The sequence below is a fragment of the Phacochoerus africanus genome, chromosome 6 (assembly GCF_016906955.1).
Source record: "Phacochoerus africanus isolate WHEZ1 chromosome 6, ROS_Pafr_v1, whole genome shotgun sequence".
Lineage (NCBI taxonomy): Eukaryota > Metazoa > Chordata > Mammalia > Artiodactyla > Suidae > Phacochoerus > Phacochoerus africanus.
Window position 1 is genome coordinate 109364334 of NC_062549.1, and position 16108 is coordinate 109380441.

At 42.7% G+C, this 16108-nt stretch overlaps 1 protein-coding gene across 1 annotated transcript; it reads left to right on the plus strand.

Annotated features, from left to right (window-relative positions):
- Positions 1–1576: 1576 nt before the first annotated feature.
- On the plus strand, positions 1577–11842 carry LOC125129854 (pepsin B-like). The gene is made up of 9 exons (XM_047785032.1): positions 1577–1632; positions 2176–2332; positions 3937–4054; positions 4564–4682; positions 5621–5820; positions 7511–7633; positions 10257–10407; positions 11264–11362; positions 11592–11842. Exons 1-9 carry the CDS (start codon positions 1577–1579, stop codon positions 11742–11744), a joined length of 1176 nt encoding a protein of 391 aa, XP_047640988.1. The 3' UTR covers positions 11745–11842.
- Positions 11843–16108: the final 4266 nt, after the last annotated feature.

Consider the following 16108-nt stretch of genomic DNA (forward strand, 5'->3'; position numbering starts at 1 on the left):
AACCCACTACCTCATTTTTCCTAGTTGGATTCGTTAACCACTGAGCCACGACGGGAACTCTGAGGTTTGCCCTTCTGACAGCATTCATTCCTCCTAATGTTCTCTGCAATCATCACAAAACTTCACTTTTTTTTTTCTTTTAGGGCCACAGGTGTGGCACATGGACGTTCCCAGGCTAGAGATGGAATCAGAGCTGTAGCTGCTGGCCTACGCCACAGACACTGCAACACCAGATCCTAGCCATGTCTGCAACTTACACCATAGTTCATGGCAATGCCAGATCCTTAACACACTGAGTGACACCAGGGATTGAACCTACATCCTCGTGGATACTGGTCAGATTAATTTCTGCTGAGCTGCGATTGGAACTCCAACTTCACTTTTTTTGTGTGATATTGCTCATGTTTTCCTTCTGCCTTCAAACTTTTCCACTTCTCCACTTCTAAAACTTCTCATTTAGCTCCCATTAAGACTGTTACTCAGGAATTCCTGTCGTGGCGCTGTGGAAACAAATCCAACTAGGAACCATGAGCTTTCGGGTTCAGTCCCTGGCCTTGCTCAGTGGGTTAAGGATCTGGCGTTGCCGTGTGCTGTGGTGTAGGTTGCAGACGTGGCTCAGATCTGGCGTTGCTATGGCTCTGGTGTAGGCCAGCAGCTACAGTTAAGATTCGACCCCTAGCCTGAGAACCTCCATATGCCTCAGTGCAACCCTAAAAAAAGACAAAAAAAAAAAAGATTGTTACTCAAATATTACCTCTTCTGGGAAGCCTTTTTCATTCCACCAGGAGCTATCACTTCCTCTCTGTTTGCTTTGTAAATACTCTTATTTTCACTCATTCATTCAACATCCATTTGAACGCCTAGAGTGATGGCATTCAAGGTATATAGCCTCATAATTTGCATATGTGTCAATCATTCCATCAGGAATGTAAATATTTACATATGAGAACCATTTCTTAATTATCTTTTTACTCCCAAAGCTTAGTGCAGAGGCAAACACAAAGTAGGCATTCAATGATTCATTAACTAATAACATAAAATAAAGAGCATCGTGTTTCAGGGACTATGAGAACCATGTATGGAAGGCTATAGATGAGACTGCTCAAAGGAAGAAGGAGGAAAAGGAGAAGAAGTAGAGAGTATACAGTAAACGTTAAAAAAAAAAAGGCATGTGCCCTTTGGAGCCTAAGAGCAAATTGTTCCATTGCTCTGGCAGGACTTGCCAGTAGCCATTTCCCAGCCGACAAGTGTACCAGAATCCTTTGATCCCAATGTATTTTACATTAGTTATCACATCCTAATCTTTAGACTTCACCAGCAAAGATACTAAGTGCTTTTAAATTGGCTACAAAGTAGATATTCAAGCGCTTGATACTTGCCAGAGGAAAAAACAAACAGAATCCATGGATGTGTAGGGGCACAAGCTGGTACAAAGATAGGAAAGCCCATGTGCCTAGAGATGAAAAGCGAAAGGAGATCAGGGTATAAGAGAGAGACCCGACCTCCTTCTGTGTGTCCCAACCCTTGGGTCTGCCACCGTGTCCTGTGCGTTGGTGGACAGTGGAAAATCAGCACTATGAAGATCCTGGTCTTGGTCCTGATGTGTCTATACCTCTCAGAGGGCATGGAAAGGTGGGTATTGGGATTTAGCCTCATCGTGAATTTCAGCCCGAATGAGCAGGACAACCCAGGAAAGAGCAAAGGACTTTACCAGCAGTTCTCTTGGAAAGGCTGTCCGGTTTTTCCTTAATACCAAGAACTGAATGAACACCTGCCGTGGGCCGAGACCCAAATGGATGGTGTGTGTGTGTGTGTGTGTGTGTGTGTGTGTGTGTGTGTGTGTAAGAATGCGTTGGGTGTTTTGTTACTTAAGAAGGAAGAATACATGATCTCTGACCCACGCTTACAGGAGAGACTGGGAAGAAACAGATGTTTTGTTCTTTAGAAACAACATGTAAATACAAAACTCAAATATATGGTGTAGTGTATTTCTCTGCTGGGAAGGCTTTACTGACTGCGACGGTCAGAACTTGCTAAAATCTGACATCATTACCTAAAAGAGCCCCTTTTAAGTAAGTATTGAATACATTTGAAAACTCCAGGTCAGATCATTGAAGGGGCTGCTGCAATAGGATATGTGAAGCACATTTCTTTTCTTTACCCTATTCTGTGCAGAATCATCCTGCGGAAAGGCAAGTCTATCCGTGAGGCAATGGAAGAGCAGGGTGTGCTGGAGAAATTCCTAAAGAACCGCCCAAAGATTGATCCAGCTGCCAAGTATCATTTCAATAACGATGCTGTTGCTTATGAGCCCTTCACCAACTATCTGGATGTGAGTGAAGGGGAAGGTTGGATCCATGACCCTCAGCTAATAACTGTTCTCAGACACTCATTTGCACCTCTCATTAGCTCCGATTTTGGACTGGTTACTGAATCTAAGCCTCACCTTCCCATGCAAAGTATCTGCAAGAGTTACGAGTTGGTCTATGGAATGGTATAGCAGTTCCTTTTCCTTTCTCTGTTCCTTTGATTACTGGCTCAATCCCCCAAACCTCCTCACCCCTGCCTATGTGATTAAGAGATTCATAGTGGGAATATTCAAGTCAATTAAGAGACTGAAAGACTGTCCCAGCAATGAGCTGCAGGAGAAAGAAGGAAAACACATGCAAGTCCCCCAGGCAAAATCTCCAGTGGCTGCAGACACTATACACCTCCCTTTTCTGGAAAGATATGCAGGTACCCAGAGCAATTATTTGAATGCTCTTGAGGCTACTGTATCTGCACAGGGCATCTTAACATACATAGAGTCTTAGAGCTGGAAGCCACACCTTAAGGATCTCCTACATTTTATACACGGAGGAACTGGCTCCAGTTCCATTTTTTTTTTTACATGCAGCATTTAATTAATTAATTAATTTTTATTACTTAATGCTTTTTATGACATTTATAGATGTACAAAAATCATCACAACCAAATTTTACAGCATTTCCATCCCAAACCCTCAGTGCATCCCCCCAACCCCAAACTGCTTTGGAAACCATAAGTTTTTCAAAGTCTGCGAGTCAGTATCTGTTCTGCAAAGAAGTTCATTGTGCCTTTTTTTTAGATTCTGCAAGTAAGTGATAGCATTTGATGTTGGTGTCTCATTGTCTGACTGACTTCACTTAGCATGATTATTTCTAGGTCCACCCACATTGCTAAATGCCTTTATTTCTTTCCTTTTAATGATTGAGTAATATTTCATTGTGTATGTGGTACATATACCCAGTTCAATTTTAAATAAAACTGCTTCTCAGTGAAATTCCCTTGCTCTTCATGCTAGCTCTCACTCTAGCTCTCTTTGCAAGTGTGTGACCAGGAAGGAGGAGAATGGTGCTGGAAGCAGCTGACACTGGAAGAGAAGGGGAGACAAGGGCATTTGAATGTTTACGTGTGTGTAAGTGTGTACGTGTGTGTTTGAGAGACTTTGCGTGTGTGTATGAGAAGTAGGAAAGTGGATAGACAGTGGGAAAAGAGAAAAAAGCAATTCTCGGTCTTTGGGTATTCTGGCACAGCACTGTAAATCCATGGAGGTATCACCTTATTACAAAGTAGAAAACATTTATTTTTTATTTTTTTGAATAGTGATTTTTATTTTTTCCATTATAGCTGATTTACAGTCTTCTGTCAATTTTCAAAAGTATGAAACATTTAGAAGACTGTCGTCTTGTGTGATTAAGTCTCAGCTGGTCAAAGATTTGCAATTGTGAAAAAGTGGAATGTTGAGAGCATCTGGCTCCAGAAGGAAAGGAAATCTTGTGGGAGAAGCTTCTTATTCCCCAAGGAAATCATGGGAGGAAAAGGTGGCTTCAAGTGGGCTACCTTTTTCCCCATTCTTAGGACAGGGCTTGCTTAAGAATTGGCTGCTTAATGAGGGTGACAAACCTTTCTTTGCAGTCTTTCTACTTTGGGGAGATCAGCATTGGGACACCACCCCAAAATTTCCTGGTTCTCTTTGACACGGGCTCCTCCAACCTGTGGGTGCCCTCCACCTACTGCCAGACCCAGGCCTGCTGTGAGTATGCCGCTAGCATCACCACCCCCACCCCCTGGATGGGAGTAGAGGGAGGGGCAGGGACAGGATTGAGCACAGGCTTATGATGCCAAGTTCAGAGTTCTTGGTGCATAAACATCATCTCATCCTCCTTTAGTTAGAAACACCTATAAATTTTGCCCCTGGTCTATATCTCAGAAGTGCTGACCGTTCTGGAGAGAAACAGCAGAAACAGACGGAGGCTTCTATTCCTTTCTACGTTGTTCCTTTCCCTCCGCTCACTCCTGTGGGCTGGAATCCCTGGCACTTTTGAGATCATCCCCCAGGGATGGCAGGTTGGAAGGAATTTGGTCAACATATGTTATCCAAGGGGACAGAATTTCCTGGGGCTAACACAGTTTGTCTCCAGTACAAAGGAGCTGCAGTTAAGGGCCTTATCCCAGCCTTGGTCTGATGATCTCAAGTAAGTTGTCTCCAAGTATTTTGGAAATTTGTGGTTGATACTAATCTTTCATTTTGTCTTTCTACAGCCGATCACCACAGGTTCAACCCCGACCAGTCCTCCACCTTCAGCATCAATGGGCAAACCTATACACTGTCCTATGGAAGTGGCAGCCTGAGTGTGGTCCTGGGATATGACACTGTGACTGTGAGTGATGTTCTCGTAGCTCCTGAGGGTCTGTGGTTTGCCTGTTTTCTAGAGCCTTAAACCGTCAGAAAAATCCATGATTACTAATTTGGTACAACCTTCCCAGAAGTTGGAAAGAATGTCAAAGTCCATCTTATTCGATTCCTCCCAAGACAGGAATTGCTTCCACAGCAGTCCTGACTACAGAAAGCTCTTTATATGGTGCTAAGGTTGCTGCATCTCGTGACTTGACTTACTGATCTTAACTCTGCCCACCACCCCGAGAACCACATAGAATAAATCTGCTCCCTCCTACACACACTGGTTCACTTTGCATATTTGATGATATGTCCTTTCACCCTTTTTTTTTTTTTGCCTTTTAGGGCCGCACCCGCAGCATGTAGAGGTTCCTAGGCTAGGGATCTAATCGGAGCCACAGCTGCTGGCCTACACCGCAGCCACAGCAACACCAGATCCAAGCCACGTCTGTGACCTACACCACAGCTTACGGCAATGCCGGATCCTTAACTCGGTGAGCGAGGCCAAGGATTGAACCTGCAAGCTCATGGTTCCTAGTCAGATTCATTTCTGCTGCAGCACAACAGGAACTCCCTTTCACCATTTTCTTAGTTCTTCATATCTAGCTCCTAAAGTTCTCTGTTGTTATTGCACATGGATTGTTCAGCATAAAATCAGTAACTGTCCTTTCACGGTGCATGGAAGTGGAAACTAGAACTCCAGAAAGTAACTGCTCTGCTTCCCCAACACTTGCTTTTTCAAAGACATGCATGGTTAGGGATGCTGTTGCTCTTTTCACCTTCCACTCTCATGTTTGAGCTCAGCATGAAAGAAGCCAACTTCCTTTCTGGGGAGAGGTTCTAGATTCCAAACCCCGGACACCTAAGTCTGGAAGGTTTGGCCCTCCTGAATTGTCATGCTCTTCTCTCTGCTCACCCCAGGTTCAGAACATCGTCATCGATAACCAGGAGTTTGGCCTGAGTGTGAGTGAGCCCAGCGATCCTTTCTACTACTCATACTTTGATGGGATCCTGGGAATGGCCTACCCCAACATGGCAGTGGGGAATAGCCCAACAGTCATGCAGAGCATGCTGCAGCAGGACCAGCTCACCCAACCCATCTTCAGCTTCTACTTCTCTCGGTAAGAACACTTGTCCTGGGAAGCACTCATCAAATGAGGCTCTAATGGGCTTTGGACAACTCAACATAAGATAGAGACCAAATTTCAAAAGTTTTCTGGACTTCCCGTTGTGGCTCAGTGGTTAACGAACCCGACTAGTATCTATGAGGATGCGGGTTTGATCCCTGGCCTCGCTCAATGGGTGTTGCCGTGAGCTGTGGTGTAGGTCAAGACATGGCTCGGATCCTGCATTGCTGTGGCTGTGGTGTAGGCCGGCAGCTACAGCTCTGATTGGACCCCTAGCCTAGGAACCTCCATATACCGTGGGTGTGGCCCTAAAAAGATAAAAAGACAAAAAAAAAAGTTTTCTGATATAATGAGTGTAACTTGCTATATACAATCCATGTATTTCTGAAAACTTGTAATTGCATTTTGGGGAGAATTTTATTTTAAATGCACTGAAAGAATTTTTAATTATGGCCATAAGCTATAGGAGGACTCTTTTCTTAAAAATGAGTAACATTGGGAGTTCCCAATGTGGCTCCATGGTAAGGAACCCAACTAGTATCCACGAAGACGCAGTTTGGATCCCTGGCCTTGCTCAGTGGGTAAGGATCTGGCATTGCCATGAGCTGCGATATAGGTTGCAGATGTGGCTTGGATCTGGCATTGCTGTGGCTGTGGCATAGGTCTCGGCTGTGGCTCTGATTTGACCCCTAGCCTGGGAACTTCCATATGCTGCACATGCAGCCCTAAAAAGCAGAAGAAAAAAAAAAAAAAAAGAGTAATGCTCCCTCAACATTTGTTTAGTAAATCTGGAGATTGCTGTATTAGTAAAACTGTAGAGTGACTGAACAAGCTACATGAGCATTTACTAGTAGAGAAGACAGAAATGGAGACATGGAATGATAATTAAAACACCTCTGCCTTTATAAAGTGTTTTTGTAGCACTTATTTCCAAAGACATCTCAAAAATCCTGTGATTAGCTCAGTTTTGCCGCTGAGGCAATGGAGGCTCAAACAGGTTGTTGATGTTGAGCAAAGTCAATCACTGGTAGTTGGGAAGCCAAGACTCAAGTTCAAATACTTTGATCAGAAATCTAGTATTAAAAGAAAAAAAAAAAGAAGAAAAAAAAAAAGAAATCTAGTACTTTTTCTACTCCACCTGGCCTTGAACTTTCATGGAAAATCTACTCCATGATCTTTTTTTCTTAAACACATGATACTCAGGGCACCTGATCCAAGGGTCTTTCTGTGATGACTGGAAGGCCCAGGTAGTGAAGACGGGCAAGCTAGATCCTCTTAACATCATCCAGTTACCAACCTGACCACGATAGGCACACCCCCATCATAGCACACCTGGGATCTCTCCCAGCCCCCGTTCCAGGTACTCTCAGAGGGGTTTCTTCTCTTCACCTTGTCCAGGGAAGGTTCCTCTGGGGTAGGTGTATAGTTTGTCTTCAGCTGCCTGTCTTCTCTTTCACGACACACTCTGTGTTTCCAAGTGTCTGATGCTTTGGGTGTTTCTCTGAGAATTCTCCTCTCTGGACCTGGAGCCAGGTGGAGTCTGAGAAGCAGTTCAGAAGACAGCACAGCCTTGTTCTGCGGTCCCTCTGGGTCTGGGGAAGAGAGGGAAGGCGAGAGGGGAGAGAGGAACTGCCTGACCCACTTGTATTGTGGAAACTCAGCGCTGTCGTAACTTTCTCCGCAGCCAACCAACCTATGAGTATGGTGGAGAGCTCATCCTGGGCGGTGTGGACACCCAGCTTTATTCTGGTCAGATCGTCTGGACCCCTGTCACCCGGGAACTGTACTGGCAGATTGCCATCCAGGAGTAAGTAGAGTGGACGGTTCCTCTGGATTATGCACCCTCGTGGGGTGTTCCTCCAGTGTGACACTGTTTCCTGTTCCCGTCATGGCACAAATTTCTTAAAGAATCACCAAAGCCTCAGGCTGAGGTGGTCCTGGAGCTCAGTAGACTCTGGCATCTAGCTCTTTTTTTAATTTTTAATTTTTTAAATTGAAGTATAGTGACCCAGCTGTACTTCAATTTAAATTTGCTGTACAGCAGAAATTGAAGGACACTAAATCATCTATACGTTAATAAAAATTAAAAACAGTTTAATAGATTCATAATATTCTAAGGTATGAGTATACTAGTATTTGAAGTTATTCTATTGTTAAACAGTTTTTTTACAATTTGAAAAATATTATTTCAATAAATATCTATGCACACAAAAAATAAATTGAAGTATAGTTCATTTACAATGCTGTGATAGTTTCAGCTGTTCAGCAAAATGATTCAGCTATACATACAAATGTATCTATTCCTTTCAGAGTCTCTTCCCTTATAGGTTATTACACATTATTGAGGATAGTTCCATATTCTATACAGTAGGTCCTTGTTGGTTATCTCTTTTGTATATAGTAGTCTGTATATGTTAAGCCTAAACTCCTAATTTATCCCTCCCCATCCCTTTCCCCTTTGGTAACCATAAGTTTGTTTCTTATGTCTGTGGGTCTATTTCTGTTTTGTATGTAAGTTTATTTGTATCATTTTTTTTTTAAGATTCCACACATAAGTGCTATTATATGACATTTGTCCTTCTCTGCCTGGCTTACTTCACTTAGTATGATAATCTCTAGATCCATCCATGTTGCTGCAAATGGCATTATTTCGTTCCTTTTTTATGACCAAGTAATATTCCACTGTATATTTGAACCATATTTTCTTTATCCATTCTTCTGTCAATGGACATTTAGGTTCCTTCCATGTCTTGGCTATTATAAATAGTGCTGCAATGAACATTGTGGTGCATGTATCTTTTTGAAATATGCTCTTTTCTGGATATACACTCAGGAGTAGGACTGCAGGATCATCTATTTTTAGTTTTTTAAGGAGTCTCCATGCTGTTTCCCATAGTAGCTCTACTACCAACAGTGTAGGAGGGTTCCCTTTTCTTCACAACCTCTCCAGAATTTATTAGTTGTAGACTTTTTGATGATGGCCATTCTGACTGGTGTGAGGAGATACCTCATTTTAGTTTTGATTTGCATTTCTCTAATAATTAGCAAGGTTGAATATCTCTTCATGTGCTTTTTGGCCATCTGTTCGTCTTCTTTAGAGAAATGTCTTGTAGAGCTTCTGCCCAGTTTTTTATTGTGTTGTTTGTTTTTTTTTTTTTTTTGATATTGAGCTGTATGAGCTGTTTGTATATTTTGGAGATTAATGCCTTGTTGATCAAATAATTTGCAAATATTTTCTTCCATTCTGTAAATTGTCTTTGCATTTTGTTAATGGTTTCCTTTGCTGTGCAAAAGCTTTTAAATTTAGGTAGGTTTTTTTTTTTTTTTGCCATTACTCTAGGAGATAGGTCAAAAAAGATATTACTGTGCTTTATGTTGAAGAGTTTTCTGCCTATGTTTTTCTCTAGGAGTTTTATAGTGTTTAGTCTTACATTTCCATCTTTAAGCCATTTTGAATTTATTTTTGTATACAATGCTGGAGATAATTTTATTTTCATTCTTTTTCCCAGCACCGCTTGTTGAAGACCCTGTCTTTACTGTTTATTCTTGCCTTTTTTATCACAGATTAATTGACCATAAATGCATGGGTTTATTTCTGGTTCCACTGATATAAATTTCTGTTTTTGTGCCAATACCGTACTCTTTTGATGACTATAGCTTTGCAGCATACTCTGAAGTCAGGGAGCCTAATTCCTCCAGCTCCATTTCCCTTTCTTAGATGGCTTTGGCTATTTAGGGTATTTTGTGTTTCCAAATGTGTGCTTTTGTTGAGTATCTGGCCCTTCCCCTAGGCTGTGGCATTTGTCTCCTTCACCATTGTATCTCTTAAGCCTTGTCACGTAGCCAGCACCAACAAATACATGGGGAATGAAGAGGAGAAGTAGAACATTGGAAAAAGTTGGACAAGGAATCAGGGACTGAATCACAGAGGACTTTATGTGCCACTTTATGGAGTTGATCAGCTACTGCCTTATAGTTTTTGTCATGTCATAATGTATTATGTTGTGTTTTCTCAGTTAGAATAAGCTTCTTAAAAATAGTAAGTACAATTTACCCCTAACTTATATCACTATGACCCCAATGACAGAGTCTTGAACATAGTAGGTGCTCAAAATGTGTTTAGTAATTAATTTCAAGCCCTGACTGCATTTGGCACCATGTGCTGGGCTCCATACATGCAGATTAAAGAAGACAAGACAATCCCTGCCTGCCAAGAGTCAGAGATGGAGAGGTCACCAGTCCAAGACTGAGGCTATTATCCCAGGAACCACGAAGGCCCAGCAGCATTACATGGGCACATGTATCATAGGGTGGCCTTGCTTTCTGGAAGATGCAGAATGTTGGAGCTGCCAGGTTGGGTGGGTGAGGGGAGGACATGCCTCATGTTTGCAGCAGAGGCACATGACTCTTTACCCTGGTGTCCCTCTCAGGTTTGCCATCGGTGACCAGGCCACTGGCTGGTGCTCCTCCCAGGGCTGCCAAGCCATTGTGGATACAGGGACCTTCCTGCTGGCTGTTCCCCAGCAGTACCTGGCCTCCTTCCTGCAGGCAACTGGAGCCCAGGAGGCTGAGAATGGTGATGTGAGTAACCAGAAGCCCAGAGTTTCTCTGCACATCTGGGCCTCAGCAAGGAGCCCAAGTGCAACTATTTCATGAGAGGGAGGAGGAAGGGTTGTGTGGGGACCTGAGCCTCTGGCAGGACAAAATGGTTGGGGACACAGGTTAGTATTTCAGGCATGAACCTCCAATGCAAGCAAGGGTAAGTAGAGGGAGTAATACCAGCCCCGTCCAGACTGTGACATGGGCTGGGTGGTGTCAGGAGGTGCTTCTAAAGCACTGCAGTTCCCAGGGGACTAGGTCAGCTTGGTCTGGCCACTGTCATTTGACTGAGTTAAATAGAGTCAGGACACAATGCACTTCTCCTTTCCACTTGGCTTTCTTCTTTCGCTAGGAATGCACCTTTGGGTTTCACTCTGAGTAGCCTCCTGTCTCCATATCTGCTCCCCTTTGTACACATATCTGTAGTTTGCTTCTCCCTGCATGCAACTGTGTGTGTGTGTGTGTGTGTGTGTGTGTGTGTGCATGTGATGAGTATGCCTCTACAATTGTGTGTCCATGCTTTTTCTCTGTCACTTGTGCTTTCTGGGGTTAGAATTTGTGCTCTGGACGTGCCAAACTCCTTATGACCACATCTATACAAACAACAGACCATAGCTATACAAACACCCCCTGAGAGCTGAGGTGTGTTTAAGGACAGGAGCCAAGAAGCAAGAGCCCTGGGACAGCATTATTCCTAGGAATCAGGCCTGGCCTTCCAGTTCTGAAACAGCCCCTGCTGGAAGGTAGAGAAGAGAGTCTTAGAGGGCAAAGGGGGCCGGGCCCTTTGTCTGGACTCCCAGCCCGGGGCTCCTGCAGCATCGCCCCTTCTCCCTCTCAGTTTGTGGTCGACTGCGACTTGGTGCAGAGCATGCCCACCATCACCTTCGTCATCGGCGGGTCCCAGTTCCCTCTGCCTCCCTCTGCCTACGTCTTCAGTGTGCGTATTGACCCCAGGTTCCCTGGATATGTGGTCGGGTGGGCCCGGTGTCTCTTCTGTGTCCCAGTTCACATCGGGGCATCCATGGGGAGTCCCTGCGGGCAGGGCTGAGGGTGGACGAGAAGTCGGGGACCTCCAGGTGCCATGGAATATAGAGTGGGGGATGTTCCCATGGGGAAAGTCCTCAGCTGTGCCCCTGGTGATGTCCTCGTGTCCTCTGTCTCTTCAGAACAATGACTCCTGCAGGCTCGGGATTGAGGCCTCTTACCTGCCCTCCTCCAGCGGGGAGCCCCTGTGGATTCTGGGGGATGTCTTCCTCAAGGAGTATTACTCTGTCTACGACATGGCCAACAACCAGGTGGGCTTTGCCCTCTCCGCCTAGACGAGCGCCTCGTCTCCACCCTCCCCGAGGACTCTGGGGTTGCCCTAATGTCTCTGTAGATGAGGGCAGTATTTTAAACTGTCCTGATTCCTCCTGTTCATGAGAGTCTTTCTTCCTGAACTTAATAAATTCAGAAATCTTCAAACATCTTTGAGGCTCCTTCCAATAAAGAATTTAGGAGTTTGTTCTCAATTGCTAGCAACAGTTTGGGAGCTCTGCGGATCCGTGGGAGAGAAGAGGACGGGAGGTAACGGGCTGCATGCAGCACAGGCGTCAAGGATGTAGGGGTCTCTATGCGAGGAGCCCTGGTTGGAAGTTTTCACCCCTCCAACATTATTTTGTCTCCATTATTAAAAAAATATGTGAATCAGGGCAATGCTGAATCAAGAGTTTCAGAGAAGAAAACCAAAACGCTGAGAGAGCATCTCAAGCAGGTGCTCTGAAGACCAAATCTGATCTGAAAACAATTTGGTTTTTGAGGGGAGCAGCACAGTGTTAATGAATTTGCATGCTATCTGACATTTTTGCAAACCCCATTAGGCTCTAAATGTACTCTCACATGGCCTCCCATATTCACTTTAGGCCTGAAAGCATTTCAGTCTTACACCCTGCTCTTATTCCACAGCGGTAGAAACCGAGGAGTAGAGTTGCAATCATGCAGTTAGTGTTGAAATTAAGATCCAGATTCAATGTAACACATATTTCTTATTATATTGCTCTGTAACAAAGTCTTCTGCGTGCCAGTTACTGAGGCATGCAAATATAAATGAAGCACGGCTCTGGCCTTCTAGGAATTTTTCAGTCAAGTGGAGATATTGTTGTTTTTCTTTTTAAAATTTTCTTTTTAATTTTTAAATTAAAATTATTTATTTTATTTTTGTTTTTTCCATTTTTATTGCGATGCATTTGGCATACAGCACTGTATAAGCTTAAGGTATACAGCATAATAGATATATATCATGAAATGATTTCTTTAGTAAGTTTAGTGAACATCCATCATCTCATACAGATACAAAATAAAAGGGAAAGAAAAAATGTTTTCCTCGTGATGAGAACACTTAGAATTTATTTCCCTAACAGCTTCCACATATAATATACAGCAATGTTGATTGTATTTATCTGCTGTACATTACACCCTCCATACTTATTTACCTTGTAACTAGCAGTTTGTATTTTCATCCAATTCCTAATCCTCCCACCCCTGTGTCTGGTAACCACAAGTCTAATCTCTTTTTACTTGAGTTTTTAATTTGTTGTTGAAGAGTAATTGAGCAGCAATGCTATTTTAGGTCCTGGTGCACAACCATTAAAATGGTAAGAATGGGCATGCTTGTCTTGTTATGTTATGTTAGAGGGAAAGCTTTCAGCTTTTCCCAATTGATTATGATATGGTTGAAGCTTTGTCATAATAGGCCTATATTATGTCAAGGTATGTTCCCTCTATACCTACTTTATTGGGAGGTTTTTTTTTTTTTAATCATAAATGGATGTTGAACTTTGTCAAAATCTTTTCCTGCATCTATTGAGATGAACATAGAATTTTTATTCTTCAATTTGTAAATGTGGTATAGCACATTGACTAATTTTTGAATATTGAACCATCTTTGCGTGCATAAAATGAATCCCACTTGAACATAGTGTGATTCTTTTAATTAATTGTTGGATTCGGTTTACTAATTTTGTAATATTTTTTGTCTTTTTAGGGCCACACCCTCAGCATATGGAAGTTCCTAGGCTAGGGGTCGAATCAGAGCTGTGGCTTCCAGCCTACGCCACAGCCACAGCCACGCCAGATCCAAGCTGCATCTGCGACCTACACTGAAGCTCATGGCAATACACGTTCCTTAACCCACTGAACGAGGCCAGAGATCAAACCCACATCCTCATTTATACTAGTTGGGTTTGTTACCACTGAACCACAATGGGAACTCCAGTAACAGTACATCAGCTCCCTGAGTTGTCCGCTACATGAAAAACCAGAGGGGCCTCTGTGGTCATGCAGCATCATTATCCAGCGTGAAAGAAACATGTTTGGAATGGACCTGGATGGGCACACCGGTTAACTGGAGATTCCAATAAATAGCGAAGTTGTTTTCCTGGAAGAAATTCTGAGATCTGAGTTGACACTTAGCAAAGTCTTTCAAAAAAAAAAAAAAAAAGTGGAGTAGGGGAATCACGAACAACTACATCTGAGGGTATCGACTTGCTCGTTGGTCCTGAATGAAAAGCTCGTGCCAACAGGGAGAAATTACAGAGCATCATTTTGCAAAGCAATAAAACAAATAATTTTCTGGGGCCAGTTGTTAGGTTGAGAGTCACGTCGCAATGGGATTCAATGCCTGATTAGGTTGTTAGCTCAAAACCTTTCAGCAAAGGCTAAAGAAACAAACCTCTTTTATGCTCTAGGGGAAGCTGCATCTCACCAGTTGTTTTTAAAGTCTTGAAAAAGCATTGGTGATCATCCTATTAGAATAGATCAGGGACCATGAAACCATTTCACCCAGGTAGGGGACGTACAGTTTAAATGATATGCCATGAGAGTCAGCAGCTTGAATAGCAAGACAACTTATGGTGCCTAACATTCAAGAATTTCTCATTTGAGACATTGACGTGGGCTGCTGAGGCAAATTATTGAACAAAAACCTAGAAAATATGCACTTTTCCATCTGACAGGATGCTATTTACAAAATTACTGGCTTGCTATGGTGAACTTGAGACTAATTTTGCCTGTCAAGAAACAGCTATTGCTGAGTATCTCAGCAAAGAAATTAAATACCCAATATTTGGAGACTATATATTTATTTCTAGTCTAGCTAGGGAAAGAAGTAAAACTAGCATTCTCTTCACTTTGAACAAAGAATCCTGTGGTCTTTGGCAACTCTGCTCTAATCATTGGTGAAAGGTATCCTCCTACCTCTAATATGGTTTGGTTTGGTTTGGATTTAAGATGAGAAAAATTTTTTTTAATTTGACTTTATTTTTTATTTTTTATATGTTATTTTATTTTTAAATGATTTTTATTTTTTCCTTTATAGTTGGTTTACAGTGTTATGTCAGTTTTCCACTGTATAGCAAAGTGACCCAGTCTCACACACACGCACACGCACATTGTTTTTCTCACATTATCCTCCACCATGTTCTATCACAAGTGACTAGATATATAGTTCCCTGTGCTATACAGCAGGAGACTTTAGTTTTTAATTGTAGTAAATGTTTTCTTATTTTTTTAAAAAAAAACTTATTGGAATATAGCGGAGTTACAATGTTGAGTTAGTTTCAGGTGTACAGCAAAGAGAATCAGAGATATATATATATATATATATATATATATATATATATATATATATATATCTCCATTCTTTTTCAGTTTCTTTTCCCATATAGGCCACCATAGAGTGCTGAATAGCTGTCTGGAAACTAAGCATAGAACTACCATATGATCCAGCAATTCCACTTGCATATATCCAGAGAAAACGATCACTGGAAATAATACATGCACCCCAATACTCATTGAAGATGAAAAGACTTTTCTGACCTCGTGTGTTTAGATGTTTCCTCAAAGTGTTCATGGATTGCCATTGATAGTGTTTCTGTTGTTTTGTGTGTAAGCTGCGTCACTCCAGAGGCTCCCCGCCCCCACCCCGCCCTGTGCCCACACCTCCCAGGACGTTCTGTGAAGGCAAAGCTGATGGGATCTTTGGGGACTCCGATGATCTACCCAGGTCTCTTGAGTATACCAACGGTGACATTGTGGCCAAAAGGTGTCCACAGGGCCTTGTGTTTGACCAAAGCTGTAAGGGCGGTAACTCACTGGCCTTGAATAGAAAGAATGGGGCTGGGAGAGGACTGAAGCTTCCTGGAATTTGTTTCAATGCGATAAATACATGATACATTGCTTTGCCAATTATTCATAATATTCTCTTTATTTCATTATAGCTTAGAAAGTTACCTTCCTGTTGTACACCTCCCACCCTGCCCCAGGGAGAGAATTCAGCACACAAAATCCTTTCATTCATAGCTTGCATCCTACAAGAGAATGCACTTGTAGAATGCCTAGAAAACACATTTTATTTTTTTGTCTTTTGAGGGCTGTACCTGTGGCATATGGAGGTTCCCAGGCTAGGGGGCCAATCGGAGCTGTAGCCGCTGGCCTACACCACAGCCACAGCAACATGGGATCTGAGCCGCATCTGCAACCTACACTGAAAACTCATTTTAAACAAACAAATTCATTACCTATTTATAGTGAACGCAAGTAAAGAATAACTTTATTTTTAGGATTCATTATTTCTCAAACTGGGCCCATTATCTGTTGAATCAGCTCTTCCTCAAACCTTCTCAAAGAGGTGTTCTCTGATTCCCCC